Source organism: Poromitra crassiceps (genome assembly GCF_964638095.1).
Source record: "Poromitra crassiceps genome assembly, chromosome: 2".
In the NCBI taxonomy this organism is placed as follows: domain Eukaryota; kingdom Metazoa; phylum Chordata; class Actinopteri; order Beryciformes; family Melamphaidae; genus Poromitra; species Poromitra crassiceps.
This window is the reverse complement of record NC_139624.1, coordinates 104046101-104066382: the sequence shown is the minus strand read 5'-3', so window position 1 is coordinate 104066382 and position 20282 is coordinate 104046101. Positions and strand designations below refer to the sequence as shown.

At 46.5% G+C, this 20282-nt stretch overlaps 1 protein-coding gene across 1 annotated transcript in view; it reads right to left on the bottom strand.

Moving 5' to 3' along the window:
• arhgap21a (Rho GTPase activating protein 21a) overlaps nucleotides 1–20282 on the bottom strand; it is a 38572-nt gene that overhangs the window by 7695 nt on the left and 10595 nt on the right. The window contains exons 5-20 of the mRNA XM_083654912.1: nucleotides 17391–19500; nucleotides 11647–11799; nucleotides 11422–11524; nucleotides 11039–11075; nucleotides 10174–10293; nucleotides 9065–9364; nucleotides 8233–8297; nucleotides 7937–8085; nucleotides 7388–7530; nucleotides 6805–6963; nucleotides 5975–6053; nucleotides 5773–5846; nucleotides 5591–5680; nucleotides 5227–5352; nucleotides 5081–5122; nucleotides 2632–2737 (exon numbers count right to left, since the gene is read on the bottom strand). Of these exons, the coding sequence (XP_083511038.1) occupies nucleotides 2632–2737; nucleotides 5081–5122; nucleotides 5227–5352; nucleotides 5591–5680; nucleotides 5773–5846; nucleotides 5975–6053; nucleotides 6805–6963; nucleotides 7388–7530; nucleotides 7937–8085; nucleotides 8233–8297; nucleotides 9065–9364; nucleotides 10174–10293; nucleotides 11039–11075; nucleotides 11422–11524; nucleotides 11647–11799; nucleotides 17391–19500 (3856 nt within the window). The remainder of the gene's footprint in view (nucleotides 1–2631; nucleotides 2738–5080; nucleotides 5123–5226; nucleotides 5353–5590; nucleotides 5681–5772; nucleotides 5847–5974; nucleotides 6054–6804; nucleotides 6964–7387; nucleotides 7531–7936; nucleotides 8086–8232; nucleotides 8298–9064; nucleotides 9365–10173; nucleotides 10294–11038; nucleotides 11076–11421; nucleotides 11525–11646; nucleotides 11800–17390; nucleotides 19501–20282) is intronic.

Here is a 20282-nt window from a genome sequence, read left to right as displayed (position 1 = left end):
CTATGGAGGGGAAAGAAAACAAAAAGAGACGTGACAGGGGGGTCACAGAGGGGCTAGCTATGAAAAGAGAGGACGCTACATGAGAAAGAATGTGTCAGCAAGGAAAACCTACAATCAATCCGCTGCTGCCCTTCAATCATAGCTATAATCAGCTTTCATTTGGAACTAAAAATGTGTTTTTGTTTTGGTGACATAGCCAAGCCCCCCTACACACCCCTTGAGACAGATGGTGGCACAGTATGCGAGTGCACATTGACTGGTGAGGTAGAAGCCTCGGGTAGGAACCATACCATGCTATCTCTCCTGTTGGCAAGCTTGCGAGACAGTGAGGAGAGACAGCGGAGAGCCTTTCAGAGTGACAGTAGCACCGGCCTGTGTATGGTATATTTTGATCGAAAACCCACAACACCGGACACCGTACAGTACCGTGTAGCCGCGCTGCTTCCCCTTTCGTCACGGTTTCTTTCTTTAACGCCTTTTCTCGTTTCTCTTTGGCATTTCTCGCGCTTAAAAGAACCGCGGATTTCTGCAGACTAGGCAGCTACACTGGGGGCAACAATCCTCCTTCTTCCTACAGTCCCAGCTGTCCATCACGGACATTATAGAGTCCATCAGTGACATCATGGTGTGATAGACTCCTCCCACTTGGCCTGTGTCAAGATCAGTATGTGTGAATGCTGGGAAAGCCTTTAGGACACCCGACAGAGCCTCACTAGAGACAAGAGGAATCAGAGGTCGCCTTTCACTGTAAACAACATCTACTTTGGACATCTTTGGGAAAGAACATGCCGTGTTAGTGCAACAGTAGGCGGGATCAAGGAAAAGGGGGAGGAAAAAGAAGGTAAATATTCAGAGAGAACACACAGCCCAGCCCAAAACAAGGTAACGTTATTAAAGCCCCCCCTTCAGCCAGTGTTTCTACCTGTTTAACGCTTAATGTTCTTTTTCAAACACTCTGTGGGCGCTGGTTAATAGTCATACGTAATCTGATTCTGTGCTACGCTATTTGCTTAAGCTACACCGGCCGGAAACAGTATTAACGGACGTTCCTCCATAGCCCCATATGTTCCGCTCTGTTCTCCGTTCCTCTGTGATCCATTCTGAAGGAGCATCACACAGCCTTCCATAAGTCAATTGGGGGGCTCAGGCGTTCAAAGCGCTCTCCTACCTGTCTCTGAGGTCCGATTGCAGATCCGAAGATATAATAATCCTCCCACGGAAGCCAGTAGTTTGAGCAAGCTGGTTTAAATGACACCGCTGCGTGAAACAACTGTTTAAAAGCAGTCTTTCCACAGCCTGTGGCGAGTTTATGATAGGAGAAGCCCCCTAGTGCCGACAGGAACCTTGGGAGTTTGAGTATTTTATGATGACATGTTTTGCTTCCCAGGTGCGCTGGATTTGATCACTGTGCCGCCATATCCGTGTGACTGCATTGTTTGCTCGCCGCGTGCAAGCGGTGCACCATGATGGTGAGATCAAACACACCCTGCTGTCATTTCTGCACAAGCTGTGGAAAGACCGCTTTTAAACAGTTGTTCCACGCAGCAGTATCATTTTAACCCCCCCGCCTAAACTACTGGCTTCCGTAGTAGGATTATTATATCTTCGGATCTGCAAACGGACGTCGGAAGAAGGGTAGGAGAGCGTTTTGAACACCCGAGACCCCCAAGTGACTTATGGAAGGCTGTGTGACGCTCCTTCACAGAGGAACAGAGAACAGAGCGGAACATATGGGGCTAGTTCCTCCACAGCTTAGCCGCGAGGGAGAGCAATAGCTTGCATATTTCTCAACAACTGTGCAACAGATTTCAAAATGAATTGCACCATTGAAATCAGTGTGACTTTTACTTGCTATAACGAGCTACAGAGCTAGTGTTTCAGTCAGATCAATGGCAGTTTGAGCCTGGTATAGCTTAGTACAGCATCAGGCACCGGCCTTAGCTAATGTAGCTAACAGCTAGCTAGTTGACATGCTAGCTCCTCCTGAGTCAGAATCGAATTGTCATATGTGTCCATGTAACTATAGTTCCACTATAGTCATATGTAATCGTCCTATTTTAGCAACTAACTTACATTTTTGAACTTGAGCACAAAATTAATTTATTTGTCGTCGAGGAATATTTGGGGAACAGTGTGGCTAATCAACATTGTCAGGACATGACAATATGAAATATGAATGACTTCACACTGGAATACACTGGAGAGGGGGGGCTTTAAGGGGCAGAGGGATGATTCTTAGTGCCTGCTCGATAGACAGAGCAAGAATTCCACTCTACAAGACTAACAAATAGAAAGGAAGGGAGATCTCATTTATAGCAAATGAAGAAGCACAACAATTTATTCCATCCCTTCTCCATTCATGTCACAGAGTGAGCCAATGGAGGAGTGATACAAATAATTTGCCCACTCGAAAAACCCAGACGGGTCTTTTGAGCTCATGGTTAGCCATAGACATTTCTATCTAATGGCGACAGCCACAGAAGCAAGGGAAGCTGACTCTGGGGGAGGAAGCAGCGTTATCATCAACATTTGTTACTGGATCAAACAGTAAGACAGTACATCACAGTTGAGCCCGTCAGCAGCAGGAAGGGTACAGAAAGGTTGACCCACCACAGAGTTGCTGTGCGTTACCTGATACTTCGCCCTGTGACGCGGCCGTACGCCCGATGTTGGTCAGCAGGTGGTCGATGTTGGGGACAGGCTGAGACTCCACCGCACTCTCTTCCTGGGACACCGTCTGGAACCAAAGGAGCAGATTCAATCAGATTGCATTGTGAGGCCCAATGTGTGCTTTTTTTTAAGCTAAGAGCCTTTTCATCACCAAAAGAAAATGCAAAACGTGTGCTTGAGTTTGAAGAAGAATCGATCCAGGCTGGTCTGTAAGATGACTGATATTCTAGGATGGAAAAGCCTCTCTCTTGATTTCCTGACTTGCTGGTGGTGATGCCTGTGTCTTCTCCCTTGATTTCCTGACTTGCTGGCGGTGATGCCTGTGTCTTCTCCCTTGATTTCCTGACTTGCTGGCGGTGATGCCTGTGTCTTCTCCCTTGATTTCCTGACTTGCTGGCGGTGATGCCTGTGTCTTCTCCCTTGATTTCCTGACTTGCTGGTGGTGATGCCTGTGTCTTCTCCCTTGATTTCCTGACTTGCTGGCGGTGATGCCTGTGTCTTCTCCCTTGATTTCCTGACTTGCTGGCGGTGATGCCTGTGTCTTCTCCCTTGATTTCCTGACTTGCTGGCGGTGATGCCTGTGTCTTCTCCCTTGATTTCCTGACTTGCTGGCGGTGATGCCTGTGTCTTCTCCCTTGATTTCCTGACTTGCTGGCGGTGATGCCTGTGTCTTCTCCCTTGATTTCCTGACTTGCTGGTGGTGATGCCTGTGTCTTCTCCCTTGATTTCCTGACTTGCTGGCGGTGATGCCTGTGTCTTCTCCCTTGATTTCCTGACTTGCTGGCGGTGATGCCTGTGTCTTCTCCCTTGATTTCCTGACTTGCTGGCGGTGATGCCTGTGTCTTCTCCCTTGATTTCCTGACTTGCTGGCGGTGATGCCTGTGTCTTCTCCCTTGCTTTCCTGACTTGCTGGCGGTGATGCCTGTGTCTTCTCCCTTGCTTTCCTGACTTGCTGGCGGTGATGCCTGTGTCTTCTCCCTTGATTTCCTGACTTGCTGGCGGTGATGCCTGTGTCTTCTCCCTTGATTTCCTGACTTGCTGGCGGTGATGCCTGTGTCTTCTCCCTTGATTTCCTGACTTGCTGGCGGTGATGCCTGTGTCTTCTCCCTTGCTTTCCTGACTTGCTGGCGGTGATGCCTGTGTCTTCTCCCTTGATTTCCTGACTTGCTGGCGGTGATGCCTGTGTCTTCTCCCTTGCTTTCCTGACTTGCTGGCGGTGATGCCTCTGTCTTGCACCAACAATAGCAGCCATTCTGAATGCTCAAAAGTCTTCACGCTGCTTTAAAAGGCTCTTATAAAACTACAATCATTTGGGTGACTACTTGTGAAGTGTTAGTGAATTGGCAGATTTGCATGGACTCGCTTACAAATAACTACTGTGTTGAAAAAATAAAAAGATATACCGGTACATATAATTGACATATGTATGTTGCTGATAGGCCCAACATTCTTTATTTTTTGACCTGCACTATTAGGCCATGTCCATTCATTACGGTTGATTAGTGAATAGCATGGCGGGCTGATTTGGTTATTTTGGTGATGTAGCACCTGCTCTTTCCTGCACAAACTGAATTGAAACTGGGCCTTTATGATACACTTCACTTTGACATAATATCAGAAACATCAAAATGACATTTAAGATGTTAACTTGTTAATGTATGTTTCTAAGCTTATACATATTACAAGTTTAAAAAACACTAAACACTTCCTGTGATACCCTGAAAAAACAGCATATCTTGATCCCCCTCTGTGTTGTATTAAGCTGCGTTCACGCCGACCTATTAAAGTTTTTCTCTGGCATGGAGTTTACATACAAAGTCAATGCAAACGAGCGATTGAGCGTATATTCGCCCAGGAGAAAAATCGCTGGGCGTCCAAGCGACAGAGACAGAGCGATAGGGAGAAAAATACGTTCGTCGCCCCAGATGAAATATCCCAACTCGAGCGAAAATACGCTGGCATCAGTCGCTCGCTGTTCAACGCTGATTGGCTGCCGTGTGAGAGCGAGTCAAGGATCACACTGGCTTGGAACAAACCGCTGGTTTATTGTGTGGCAACAAACCACATTGATAGGCTGACAGCTGACATGAAGTGAAGTCTGTACTACCGGTATGGAGCTCGCGTTAGGAGCACGCTGATAGGCTTAGCTTGTAAACATCTACGGTGGCTCGTAGTGGACAAACATCATGACATTGCGTAACGTTATAGCCCCCACATGTCCGTCAATTCGTGTGCCTGTTGATGAGCGATTTAAACAGAGCGACAGAGCGATTCCAAAGGGTTGAATCAAGCGACAGAGCGAAAAATAAATATCTCGGTGTGAACACAGCTTTAGAGATTTTTCAGTCAAGGGTAAGACAGGATAGATCCAGAAGAAGATAATTGTATGGCAGTGATGCCTGTAACCCACCACTGGCTCTCCGTTGCCATCCTCTGTGAAAAACCAGTCATACTAGAAGAAAAGAAAGAAAGAAAAATCAGTTGTTATGCTTGACATGTTGGAATCTGGTTTAATAGTCAGGAAAGTCCATGCAGAGGAAACGATGTGCTGCTCACATTTTGAATGAGTGTCTCCACTATCTTGTACTGGTCTGGCATGTGTGTCACCATGTGGGTCATGTTGTCCTCTGAGGTGCGCACCAGAGTGGGACCGAACACGATGGCCAGGTTCCTTGGCTCCATCTAACACAAACATACATGCACAGAATAGCACTCAAGCCAACTGTATACAGTACAGTACATTTGCAATACCAAAACAAATTCCCTAACCTTAACCTTAACCCTAATCCTAACTCTTCGTGGCATAATTTAACAGGACCTGTTCATGTAAAGTTACCCAAAGTATTACTTTACCTGACTGAATTGAATTTATTGCACTGGATCTTAATGGATAATGGAATAAAACCACTAGGTTGCATACCTTATTCTTCTCAGAGTTTTCAGCCACAGTTTTCAGATGAGCCGAGAGGAACTTGAGTGTCTCATAATGATGACTTGGCAACTCTCTAAGCTGTAAGGAAACAGAGAGAACATGTTGACATGATACTACAGCTGCGGAAACGGAGGTTGACCAGCACAATAATTAATTTCCATGCAACCCACCAGCCTCTTCAGCACTTTGAGTCTTTCCACTGGGTCTTCTATTCTGTTGGCCTCTATGAAGTCTGCATACTTATCTGCAGGGAGAAATGGACAATGAAGACACAGACTGGGAGCAACAGATGTCGATGTTTTACTAGGTTGCAGTTCTAATTTTAAACCACTAGATGGCATACAGAGACTTTGCTATGGGGTGGGGGCTTACCATTGGTGAATAAAGGCTCTGGAAGCTTACGGAAGAAGGACTTCAGTAAACTGCTGATCACATTCAGGTCCCTCCATTTCTGTCAAATGTGAGATTTTGGGAAAGATGAGAAATTATGCAGCAAATGAGAGCAAAGTGGACATTTCTCCACCATGCATAACAATTCTAGGTTCACATCCATTGTCATAAGCCACTGCACTCTAGGGCTGCAACTAACGATTCATTTAATTGTCGATTATTTTCTTGATTAATCGATTAGTTGTTTGGTCTATAAAATGTCAGAAAATGATAAGAAATGTTGATCAGTGTTTCCCAAAGCCCAAGATGATGTCCTCAAATGTCTTGTTTTGTCCACAACCCAAAGATATTCAGTTTACTGTCATAGAGTAAAGAAACCAGAAAATATTTACATTTAAACTGGAATCAGAGAATTGTTTCTTTTTTTTTCTCTTAAAAATTGCTCAAACCAATTGATTAGCAAAATACTGTAGGTGGCAATTAATTTAATAGTTGACACTTGGCAACTAATCGATTAATCAATTAATGTTGCAGCTCTACTGCACTCCTTACTATTAGTTATTGATAATGTTGGTGATCTAAAAAGCTACACTTATTCTACTGCTGCTTTCAGTGCAAGTCTCTCTGGATAAAAGCACGCACTACATGCCTAACATGTAGTGTAAATGTACAGAAAATATGTACAGAATGTTAAATAAATGTATGGAGATGGAGAATGTCAAAATGTCTTTCAGTCAGTTCTATTGATCCCAGTGTGAGACTCCATGGGGAGTGAAAGTAAGGCCACAGAGGATCGATGGAGTAGCACTCACATCGTCCAGGATATCGATGTCATTCATGCCCTTGTTATTGAGCTCCTCCTGCATGTTGGAGATGGCAGCGTTGTTTCCCGGGACTCTGTAGATGCCGGTGTACTCCAGACCCCTCTCCTCCACCAGCTTACAGCAAACATCCACAATCAGAGGCACAAACTGCAACACACACACATAAAGGGACAATTTTGCCTTTTGGGCACACAGTATACCACCACTTTGAGAAGAAAGAAAAGAGTGGTCAAAATCCACTAAGGAAGCATACTGGAACCAACAACAATCAGTGCATGCAGTGCTTAACATAGTTTCGTTTGTCTTTTACTGTCAAATTTCCCCGTAAATTCAAAGTTCCAACAACTCACATCATCTCACATGCATATCTGTTGGTTCCAACGCTTCATTGAAGGTATAGCTGCTTATATTGAGTGAAATATTCAAAATCAATGTGCCATTTTTTTAATGTCTGCACCATTACAAAAATGAACATTTGTGCACCATTTTATACACATTTCCCTGTAATTCAGCATGAAATATTTGCACTCAATATTTACAATATTTGCACTCATAAGGTTGTGTCTCCTACCCTGTTGTTCTGTGCAGGAGGACAGTCATCTAGCCTCACGCCAAACGTGACTCCAGGAGACGGCTTCTTCTCGAAGGGTTTCCTCATCAGCCCCGGGATTCCCTTCCTCCACGTCCCCTTGTCCTTGGGCGGGCTGGTGTCATCTGGGAGAAGAGCGCAATGTACCATGAGAAAAACACAAACATTATCTGAAGAGAATGAATCTCTAGTGAATCTCTTCCCATAATGGAATACCTTCACAGTGCTTAGAAGACATACATGTTAAGCTTAGACTTATAAGGTTCTATCTGCCTTTTTTTGTCATTAAAATCGAGTTTTCCACAGACCTTTGAATGTTACTTTACAATTGTATTGTGCTATTTTGCTTTTGGGGTGAAAATATTTACAGAGATGATGCATAACAGTTTTGCAAGTTGGTATGTTGAATCTTTGATGCTCAATATCTCCACACTGCACTCCACCTTCCTATCTTACAGTTCCATTCCCAGGAAATACCATAGTCTCCCAGGCCATAGAGAAAGAGTTCAGCATCTGAGGAGGGTCTCCTACCTTTGTGCATGTTCTTCCTCTCCTGCTCGGCTTTGGGTGAGTGCGGACTCGTTGCTTTGGGCTCTCCTTTCCCTCCCAGCAGCGTCTGCCTGATGCTCAGGGACTGGCGTGACGGCCTGGGCGACGGCTCCGACTTGCTTCCTGTCGGGCTGAGTGAGACGGGGACAAAACAAAATAAAGAGAGGAGCTTCATCGACAGCAGGCATCCGATCAGGTCTGACCGTGCATCGCTTATGACGTTCTCCATAAGTGTGAGGAACTTCTCCCCTCTCTCCTCTACCCCTCCCCCTGCTTACCTCATCAAGGTGTTGTACTCCTTGATCTTCCTGCTGATGAGGTCACGGCTGGTAAAGACTGCGTTCTAAAATAAGAATTTAAAAAGGAGGGAAGGAAAGGGGGGGACAGGATAGGATAGAGGACACAAAAGATGATGGTTAACTCATCAGCCGACCCTCCCCCCACAGGTCATAACAGGGCATTTACAGATATATATATAACCTGTTGCTATCAAGTGACATAGGTAGGTCCAGTGGAATGCCATAGTAAAGACCCAGTGTGGTTAGGGACTCAATAGAGGGGAAAGAGGAGCTGGGATTCCTAGTGGGGGAAGACCTGCGGAGGTGTCAGCCTATTTTAAGACACAGTGGCTTGACAGACATAAGGTAAAGTATACTGTATTATACTTGTTGTGTTGTGTGGCCCATATTCTATTACTGTGGCTGAGCCCTGCAGCAGTTAGCATTAATTGCCCCCTTTCTTTTTGCAAGTGCAGTGGGAAAGCTTCCCAGGAAGAGGCAACAAAGAGAGACGCAAAACAAAACATTTTGCGGCCCAAATTTAGCCACTTAAATCTAGACTTTTTTTGTTGTTGTTCTGCACTGCCTATGCAACCTGATCTTTATTCTCTTTTTATGTATTTTAATTATCAATTTATTCATTCTTATCTCTTTTGATCAATTTTTATTGTTTATTTCTCATCTAATGTCTATATATACCTTACGTAAAGCACGTTGAATTTATTTTGTGTATGAAATGTCCTATATAAATGAACTTGCCTGGCCTGTGTATCACTGCCTTTCTGTGCACAATTCACACCGTCTCATGGGTGTGTGAATGCATGGTCCTCACCTCCTCATCCAGGTTGCTGTTCTCCTGTATGACCCGGATCCAGGCCAGCATGTCTTCTCGGTCCTCGGCCTGAAACAGGTACTGGCAGTCGGACGTGGTGAGCCGCAGCGCGTTCTTACGCTTGGTGTCGCTGTAGGAGATGTCGATCAGACAGGCCTTGATGCTGATTGGCAGGGGCTCATCCACTGCTTGGCAGTTGGCATGGGCCTGTCCCTCCTTCTTGTCTTTATACAGGCAGAGGGTGTGGCCTCGCAACACCCCATACATCTGTTTCCACGGACGCATGCCGCCTCCGACGCGCTGCGGAGAGGTGGCGAGGAGGAGATGGTTTTGGCAAAGTACAATGGAAGGAATTAAACTGTAATCTTTTTTGCAGTCGTGTCACAAACATGCCTATTGTTGCCATCTTGAGGCATAATCGCTGCCTCGAGCAAAATCTGAAAGGGTCAGACACATTGACACAACGAGGTCAGAGGGAGCCAAGAGTTTAAACTAGTCAAAGAAGTCAATTATACAAGGTAAGTGGATACTGTCTGAAAAGAAGGGCAATCTCACTACTGTTTACAAAGCATGTCATAGGTAGCTCATGTAATGCTTTGACCCCTTGTGTGTGTGTGTGTGTGTGTGTGTGTGTGTGTGTGTGTGTGTGTGCAGGTGTGTAGATGTGTTACATGTGAATGTGTGTGTGTGTGTGTGTGTGTGTGTGTGTGTGTGTGTGTGTGTGTGTGTGTGCATGCACGCGCATGTGTGTGTGTGAGAATGTATCAGTTGGTGATAGGTGTGTGTGTGTGTGTGTGTGTGTGTGTGTGTGTGTGTGTGTGATTGTGTGTGTGTGTGTGTGTGTGTGTGTGTGCACGTGTGTGTGAGTGTGCATGTGTGTAGATTTGTTACATGTGAACGTGTGTGTGTGTGTGTGTGTGTGCGTGTGCGTGCGTACATGTGTGTGTGCGTGCATGCATGCGTGAGCGTGTGTGCATGCGTGTGTGAATGTATCAGTTCACAGATGTGATGGTGATAGGTGTGTGTGTGTGTGTGTGTGTGTGTGTGTGTGTGTGTGTGTGTGTGTGCGTGCGTGCGCGCGCGCGTGTGTGTGTAGAGTCAGTGCACACCTTGCTCTTGTCTGTGTTGAACTGTTTGAAATGCAGCAAACCCTCCTTGGTGGCGTCACAGAAGATGTCTGATGAAGAGTCTCTCCTGGAGCCTGAATCTTCTGATGACCTGTCCACAGCCTGTGATCAAGTGACAAAACGACATAAGGCTTAACATTTTTTAACACTAGAAAGGCTAATGGATTTTGGAGGTCTAACAGAAAACCAAGACACCAGCAGAATTATAGACACTTTTCCCCTTGTGTGATTTTTAAATGAATCAATTGAGTTGTGTTTGTACAGAAAGTGTCTCTAGGAAAAGACATAGAGAAACACTTGGGTGTAAGATCATTCTAAAACTCAAAACAGTTGATTGTTGACAGCTTGGTCTTTCTAATGTCAAAGAAATGATCATATTGGAGGCAATGGTGACCTGGAGACTAAAGAAGCAGGTTTTCTGCTATGACTGATATACAATTGTGGCTGTACCGGGCAGCTAGCAGGTGTGAATGTGTGGACAACTGGAACTAATATGAATGGAAAGTTGCTGCTGCAAAAGAGCAAATTTCCCAGGATAAATAAAGGTTTAAATAAATACACACAAATAGGTATCTACTCCCTAAAAGAGTAGCAGAGCTACTGTGACTGTTTGTTTTAACCAGCAGGCGAATCAAGTATTTACTGACAAGCTTTTATAAGACATTGCTTTTATAGTTGTGTGTTCCATCATATATTCCACTCAATAGGAGCCTTTCACAGGACTTTTATCTTCTGGGTGTGAATCAATGAGCTGCCAAACCTCCAGGCAGGAAAGGCAGATAACCCAGTGACGTGTGGCAGCTAAGAGCTGGCAAAACAACTCCTGTCTGCTGTGATGTGGACTCACCTTCTTCAGACCTTTCAGACCCTGCATTAAAGACCTCCTGAATGAGAGAGAAATAAATATGATAATATAACAATGATCTGAGATGAGTAAAAGGTCCAGACAGTACTTCAAACAGAATAGTTTTGTTCCAAAATGAGATATCCATCAACTGAAAAGGCGGGACAATTAATTAATTGCACAAAATCATGACTAATAATTATAACTAATTAAGGGACAGTAGGTCACCTACGTTCTTTCATTAACAAAATGAAAACACTTTTTAACGGGCTGGATTAGCTATATTTTAGAGACAGAATAATGAACCTTCTGCAATGATTTTACACAAGATTGTAGATTTATTTATTTGAATTCCTGTTTGTGCGACTCCTGTAAGTAGAACTCACCCTCTGCTTTCTTCCCGGTAGTTATCCAGCCCCTCATCATAAGACTTGGACCGCTCCGTTTTGGTACCAGAATCTGACTCAGTAATTGTGAGCCGGAGAGAATCTATTAAAGACAGTGTCAGACAGTTATTCGCAAATTTCCGTGACATCCAGTACAATTCAAACACAGGAAGTAACGTCAGATCTGTTGTGCTGTTATGCTGTCTTAACGTGCGAGAGTAGTACCTTGGTCATGTGACAGCTGGCGTCGCATGAAGGGGACGGACAAGGTGACGGTGGGGCTGGGGGGGATGGTGCTGATGATGGGCGTTCCAGAGATCACAGCAGAGGGCAGAACGTGTGTGCTGTCCTGCTCAATACTGACACTGGACGGCTCGTCTAAAAACGGAAACAGAGGAATTCAGTTGCAATGCTGGACGAGAACTAGAGCTGCAATGATTAATCGATTGACAGAAGATTAATCAACAACTATTTTTATGATCAATTAATCATTCAGACTGTTTTAAGAAAAGATATAGTACAATTCTCTGGTTCCAGCTTCTTAAATGTGAATATTTTTTGGTTTCTTTAGTCTTCTATGACAGTAAACTGATTGGGTTGTGGACTGTTGGTCTACAACCCAATCACTTGAGGATGTCATCTTGGCCTTTGGGGAATAAGTAATCAACACTTTTCACCATTTTTTGACATTTGATAGACCAAACGACTAATCAAACGATTAATTGATAATGAAAATAACCGTTAGTTTCAGCCCGAACAATAACTTTTTGAGGAGAAGCTGACAGTAGGCCAGAATGAATGCCGCAGTTAATGTCATTTGTATCCTGGCCAACTTATACAGAACAGTGAAAATGTCTAAGTCATCTCTGCTATCTCAGCTTGAATAGATGATGCACAGCCAGACAGCAATAAAACGCTATGATAAGGCCGCATGAGGCGAAGGCACCTCCCACCAAATGATACAGAGAGAGACGCAGTCAGGGAGTCGATGGGCGTGTCCATTCAGATAACCAAAAGCACAGCACAGTGAGCACACCTTTACTTTTAAATGCACACACACACACACGCACACACACACACACGCACACACACACACACACACACACACACACACACAGACAGACACACACACACACACACACACACACACACACACACACACACACACACACACACACACACACACACACACACACACACACACACACACACACACACACACACACGCAGGACAGCAAGTGAGCTAACACTACATGATTCACAGACGACACCACGTCACTGCCTCCGATATCATGCAATGTCAACAAGCCGGCAAGCCCTAAAAACAAATGAGCTACAATGGACAGAATCATTAGTAATGAACCATATGATCTGCATATGGTGACTAAGCCTGGCTCTGTCGTGTGTCTGAAGAACAGCTCAGACAAGTGATGTACTGTCTTTAGTCCCTCAAGACAGACGCCACAATTTACTAATGCTCCCGCCTACCCGTCTGTACTTCAATTTACTAATACTCCCGCCTACCCGTCTGTACTTCAATTTACTAATGCTCCCGCCTACCCGTCTGTACTTCAATTTACTAATACTCCCGCCTACCCGTCTGTACTTCAATTTACTAATGCTCCCGCCTACCCGTCTGTACTTCAATTTACTAATGCTCCCGCCTACCCGTCTGTACTTCAATTTACTAATACTCCCGCCTACCCGTCTGTACTTCAATTTACTAATACTCCCGCCTACCCGTCTGTACTTCAATTTACTAATGCTCCCGCCTACCCGTCTGTACTTCAATTTACTAATGCTCCCGCCTACCCGTCTGTACTTCAATTTACTAATGCTCCCGCCTACCCGTCTGTACTTCAATTTACTAATGCTCCCGCCTACCCGTCTGTACTTCAATTTACTAATACTCCCGCCTACCCGTCTGTACTTCAATTTACTAATGCTCCCGCCTACCCGTCTGTACTTCAATTTACTAATGCTCCCGCCTACCCGTCTGTACTTCAATTTACTAATGCTCCCGCCTACCCGTCTGTACTTCAATTTACTAATACTCCCGCCTACCCGTCTGTACTTCAATTTACTAATACTCCCGCCTACCCGTCTGCACTTCAATTTACTAATGCTCCCGCCTACCCGTCTGTACTTCAATTTACTAATGCTCCCGCCTACCCGTCTGTACTTCAATTTACTAATACTCCCGCCTACCCGTCTGTACTTCAATTTACTAATACTCCCGCCTACCCGTCTGTACTTCATAGCTCTCAAAGTAAAAAACTAAATAATAGGGCAGGGTGTCCGGTCAAAAGAAGGCGGGATATCCGCTCATTTCCCCCAATCACATGCCTCGGTTAGGTTTCCGAGATTCGTGATTGTTGGAGTACCATCGAACCTCGTTCCGGTCTGAAGTGTTTGTTTTTTTTTGGACGATGACAACTTCCTCTGTCCAAATTTGAATGGGTTAAAGTACAAACTGTCTCTGGAACTTTTGGAAGATTGTGGAAGAGACAGACTGGCTTAAGATACTAATGTACTACAGCTAAATGCAGCAGTAGCGACACTAAACTGTCGCTAGTGCTGGGGGGGGGCTAGATTTAGGTTTAGGGTTAAGATTATGTTTAGGGTTAGATTAGCAGCTGAGACAGGAAATAGCAGCACTGTGTTGACTGTTACACACAGCACTACTTCTGTCTTGTGATGGTGGGCAAGCAGCAAAACACCTAGCGGGCAACTAAATGTGCTACAGTAGACCGCTAAATGATTATGCCCTGACATTTTTTTGTGCGATAGTCTCAAGCCTTTCAGCATGATCACGTCCTTGTGGGCAATGTAGGCTATGTGTCACTGTTATTCAGCTCTGTGAATAAGCCACATTGCATTTATTGCCAAAAATATATATAATTACAAGGAAAAAAGCACAGAAAAACAGATCTAAACGATTAAATTCCTCAGAGTCCCTACGCACTGAGGCAAAACCTTTTCTATTCAATGGCACAACTTAAGTTGAAACATCTGATCAAACCCCACAGACTGTTCCCATGACACTGCAAACCAAGCCAGGCAGATGCTGCCCATTTCACTTAATCATTTGTGGTATATCTCCAAATCTCTTTCTGGGAAAAACCAGTGATGTCTGACACAAACAATTGCCATTTATTTTTTCAGGGGGTTGTCAGTTTCAGACTTCAGGGTACATTAGATCGACCTTTTAACAGGAGATGCAGAACAATACAAGTTATTGTTTACAGAGAAATCAAATCTACAATATGTAAGGTGTGGCCAAATATTTAGGCTAATTTAAGGCAACACTTCATTTTGTTTCATATTCTTATTTTCTTTCATATTCTTAAAACGCTACAGTACACTGCTGGTGTTGAGAGATCTGTGGAAAGTGCTGAGATTCTACGCTGAAACTCACATTCTGTTTCACTCCACGGATCAGTCTGGACTTCCACCCGCCCCGAGCGATTTTTCCTGAAATTACATTGTAACCAGGCCAATCAAAAACCTGCACCGTAGTTGACAATGTAACCGGCCAATCAGTGACACCGCTGGCAAAACAGTAATGGCGTCTCCCGAAGCAACGAGAGCGGTAACGTTAACGTTAGTAAACACAGCCATGAGTGCAATTATTGCAGAAATAGACTCAATAACAACAATTAAACAAGAACAGGAGTATGCACCAGCGGAGTTTCCCTCGGCGGAAAAGACGTTTTCGCAGTTCTTCCGATTGAATCTGGATTGGATTTGGCGACCCTGATTGGCTGAATGAATTGTCTGTCAAGGTACTACTCCCGCCCACTGAAACGGATGTGAAGTCCAGAGTTAGAGTGAAGCGGCATGTGAGGTCATGTGATCAGGATGATTTTTTAGCAGCCACTGAGATTCTGTATCTAGATGCAAACACTAAAAACAGACAAAGCAAGAGCTGAGGAAGGAACACGCAGGAAAATGCTATTAGATACCTTTAAGCCCTGCAGGCTCTGACTGGGACACTAAGAAACATAAGAGTGGCTGCTGATGAGTCACACGTAAGGATGCAACAGGTGATGGAAGGTCAAGTTCAAGCTTGCTGTCTGCAGATGATTTGGCACAGATTCAAGACGTGGACAAAAGCCACGTCAGAATGAGCTCAAAAACACACACAACATAAAACCACGATAACAAGTCAATCTGAAACGCCATTCCATTGCGACACCTTATCTGTGTTGTGAATCCATTTACTGTACAGTCATTTCTGGAAGGAGAACCACAGAGATGCCAGAATTTGTACTCATAGCAGACAGGTAGGGACGTGACATTTCGCATGAGTTACGTCCTCTTCCCCACTGCAAATTATCTTGGCAAACACATCATCATGTATGGGACATTTATGGGCAGACACATAATGTATGAGTTGGCAGTTGCTTGACTTTTGGAAAAGTACTACGAAATCTAATTGTAGCAGATTGCTGTAGGAATGTTCTTATTTGGCTGTTATGTCACCGTGCATTAGGACCGAGATGTTCTTAGGTTTCCCCTTGCTGCACAACCCTGGTGGACATTCACATTTATGGGTGGCGGCTGAATGGAGCTGGAGAATGACAGAAAAAGCAAAGTGTCCCGGTAGCTCACCTGGTAGAGAGCGTACCGGTCCTTCGCGTGGCCGACCCGGGTTCGAATCCGACCCGTGATCCCTTCCCGCGTCATCCCCTCTCTCTCCCCACCTTTCCTGTCTATCCACTGTCCTATCCAATAAGGGTGAAACAAGTGTGTGTGTCTAATGATATGTCTCTGTGCCTCCCTATTCAAATGCCAAAATACGAATACATCATGGTCGCCTGCAGTGCAGTGTCACATAATCTTATGACTGACATGATGTCATCTCGAGTTCAAAATGCCACAAGCACTCTGGGTGACGGTGACAATCCCCTACAATTCTTTAGCATTTACATACCCAGATAACAGGTTGGGTTTTGGTTATACCCTAAATGACATTGCCTTCATAGCTGTGGACTCATTTCTCCCTTATTCGTCGATCCAACGTTGTTCTGACACAACACTTTGAACACGGATCAATAAGTTACTGATGCATTTCCCTGTAGAGATAACACTACCATTAAGTTCTCGTTCATTTGCCTGTGATCTATCATCACAATACTTTTATCATGCTCAATAAACCTAACGAGGGAAACAGTACCTCTACTGTTCAAAATGTCTCATTCTACCAGGATGTGCAAATCAGGTCAACAAGACACACCCACTGAAAATATCAGACACATAAACAACAGTAAATCTGTATAGCACTTCATTTTAACCACACACACACACACACACACACACACACACACACACACACACACACACTTCATTCTAAGTACATAACTACACCCACAAGTGGGAAATATTTGTTAATCAGGCCAATTCAACAGGCCAATGCCTGCTTGACAGATTCCACCTGCAAGGACTTGGATGCAAAGTGTGGCACTGTGTGTATAGCTTTTTACCTGACTGGTTACGACTTGCCACACACACACACACACACACACACACACACACACACACACACACACAGTCAGTCCTGAGGAACAGTAATTACAGTAGCATGTGAAACCCCTGATACCCTTTCAGAATAGAAATCCCCTCTAGCCAATGGAAACATTACACAATATTATGGTGCAAGACACGTCACAGCATTCCGATATTCTGTAACCAGCTGCAATATTCACTACAAATGATAGTGAAAGATGGTACTGTGTATATACTGTACCTGATGCTTCAACTAAGCACATCTGTTTGTACAACCCACGCACACACCCACACACACACACACACACACACACACACACACACACACACACACACACACACAACGTCCTCACTAACACAGTAGCCATGCTGTGTCTCCCCTGTCGCTCTGCCATTGGCATAGAAACAGGAAGGGGAAATGAGGTAAGAGGAGGCGGTATAACCCAACAGTACAGTCTTACCTATGAAGGGGATGGAGTCCAGAGAGTCGTCCAGGTTGTTGGAGCCCGAGGCTTGCCGCGTGTCACCCAGCCTCCTGACGTGCGCCTCCCTGTGGGTGTCATTCGGCAGCCAGAACAGTCCTGCTTCCGCAGAGCTCGCCTTCATCAACGGCGGCGACTTAGAGTGACTTTCTGCTCCCTCGTTGTCGTTGACGGCCAGTATGTAGGATGGATGGCGAATGGGATGGGCTCCAGAGTTTTTGTCCCTCCTTAGTACCACGACTGTAGCGTCAGGTCCCTCTACGCCCTCTGTGGGACCCCCGTTGGTCTGCATGGGGGTGTTGTTGGTGGGACCACCGTTGGTCCGCACGGGGGTGTTGTTGGTGGTCCTGGTGCAGTTTTCTTTCACCTTTGGCCTGAGTGTCACAGCTCCATTAGTGGCGGTGGAGCTAGAGGAAGAGGAGGAGCTAGAGGAAGAGGGGGCAGCTCTCTGCAGGGGCAGTTTGGCGGAGGGGCCACAGGAAGAGGACCTGGCTGCCAGCCCCACCTCCTGCCTGCTCTCCATCTTCAGACTGTCGGCCCGGCCCCGGAGCTGCAGGTGCTGGGGGGGTGAGGGGTAGCCCGGGCGGTTTCCCGTGATGGCGGCTCTTTGGTCTTTGAGAGGGTCTGGTGTGTTAGTGGAGGATAAGGCAGGTGATGGCTCTAAGATGGGGTTTTTGACAGGCAAACGTGAAGGTCTAAGTACGAGACTTTCTGTCCTAGAGGGGAGTACAGGATCTGTCGTACCTTTCTTAAACACCGGAGCAGCTGGCGATGAGTTAGAGAACCTGCCCCCTCGCCCCTCTGCCTCCTGCCCGGCGAGGGTCCTGCGAGGCTCGGGTAAAGCTCTCAGGCCCGCCCCCTGCCTGCTGGCTCTAGCTTCCTCTCCCCGGCACAGCAGCAGCCTGTCCTCCAGCTCTGGCCGGCCGAACCCCGCTCTGTCCCCGCCGGACATGAGCCCCCCCGGCTCCCCGGGTTGCTGGCCCAGGTAGTCGCAGGAGCGCGCCCGGGGTTTGGTGACTCCTGCGGGGGTGGAGGAGGGCAGCGTGTCCTGGGAAGCGCTCCGAGGCCAGTTCCTGGCCGGTACTGTGCTCTCCGCTCCCCCTCCCAGCCTCTCCTGGGAGGCGCTGCGTAACGGAGTTATCACTGGAGCCGCTTGGCAGCCCATGCCCACCCCCCGGTCGTGGGACGTGCTCCTCCGTCTGACCTGGGAGCCCAGTGCCAGCCCTCTCTGACTGGTGCTGGGTGGGGGAGGGGGTGTGCGTTGCTGGGAGTAGGCAGAGCTGGAGTTGGTGGCGGCACGCAAGCTGTCCAAGCGCTCCTGGATGGTGCGGCAGCCATAATTGTGCAGCCGTTTGGCATCGATATAATCCTTATAGGTGGTGTAGTTCCGCCAGTCGATGTTCTGGTGTGGGGAGGGGGAGGGGGAGGGGGAGGGGGCTGTGGGGGAGGGGGAGTAGTGGTTGCTGTCGGGGGAGGCAGAGGTGAGCGGGGCTCCAACAGGTGGGGATAAGGTGTCGGTGTAGATCTGTCCGGGTCTGGAGCTCGAGGAAGGGGAGTAGACAGGCGGTTCTGCTGGACGGGATGGAGTGTACTGCAACTGTGCCCCCCCAGGAGGTACTGAGGGAATGAGGGCTCTGGGCGAGGGACTGTACCGGTTCTCCTCTGTCCTGTGGCTGGGTCCGGCCCGAGCCGAATGGGACGCCCTGTCCAGCGGATCAGGGGGCACCACCACTGTCCTCACATTCTCACTACACACACACACCACCACCGTCTGGTTCTTTGAGGTCTGTTGGGGCGGAGGAGACGGAGGAACGGGGATTTCTAGGCGGTAGCTCAAGTCTGTGGCCCCCCCTCGCCTCCCCGGTCCCTGAGCCGGCCCTCGGGGCATCTCGCTGTGCGTGGAGGGCTCGGGCGCGGCCTGGGCCTGGGCCTGAGCCTGGGCCTGGGCCTGGGCCTGAGCCTGGGCCTGGGCCGTGCCCACAGCTTTAGCTTCTATCCGAGGGTAGCATATGGGAGGGGGCTCCGGGATGTTCTGGGCATTTCCGCTGTACGCCTCATTTCCCTTCAGGTATGCATCTTGGGAATAGGCCTGCAAGAGATTAGAGGACATGATGTCACTTCGTTTTGCTGAGAGGTTGTAGCGCTAAAATAGATCACATTAAACCCTGAGAGATCATCTGACCCAACCTGGGACAAGCTATATTAGCAAGACTTCCCTAAATGAAAGCACGATAGGGAACAGGGATTAGGGATTCGGGATTAGGGAACAGGGAACAGGGAACAGGGAACAGGGAGTGCTGTCGTGAAGCTGTCGTGTGACACTTCTGTCATCATACTACAAGTATGACATTCACTCCTAAACATTGCTAACAGCTAGGTGAACTGTTGGCCAACTGTATCTATCACCAGCCAATCATTTTATTGCCACACCTCGCCTATGACTTCACCGCTTTTGCTGTTACAGCTACCCACCATGCAAATCTTAACTAGCATCAGACTGTTACAGCTACCCATCATGCAAATCTTAACTAACATTAGACTGTTACAGCTACCCATCATGCAAATCTTAACTAGCATCAGACTGTTACAGCTACCCATCATGCAAATCTTAACTAGCATCAGACTGTTACAGCTACCCATTATGCAAATCTTAACTAGCATCAGACTGTTACAGCTACCCATTATGCAAATATTAACTAGCATCAGACTGTTACAGCTACCCATCATGCAAATCTTAACTAGCATCAGACTGTTACAGCTACCCATCATGCAAATCTTAACTAGCATCAGACTGTTACAGCTACCCATTATGCAAATATTAACTAGCATCAGACTGTAGCACGGGAATGTGGTTGTCGGCGGTTTGAAAGC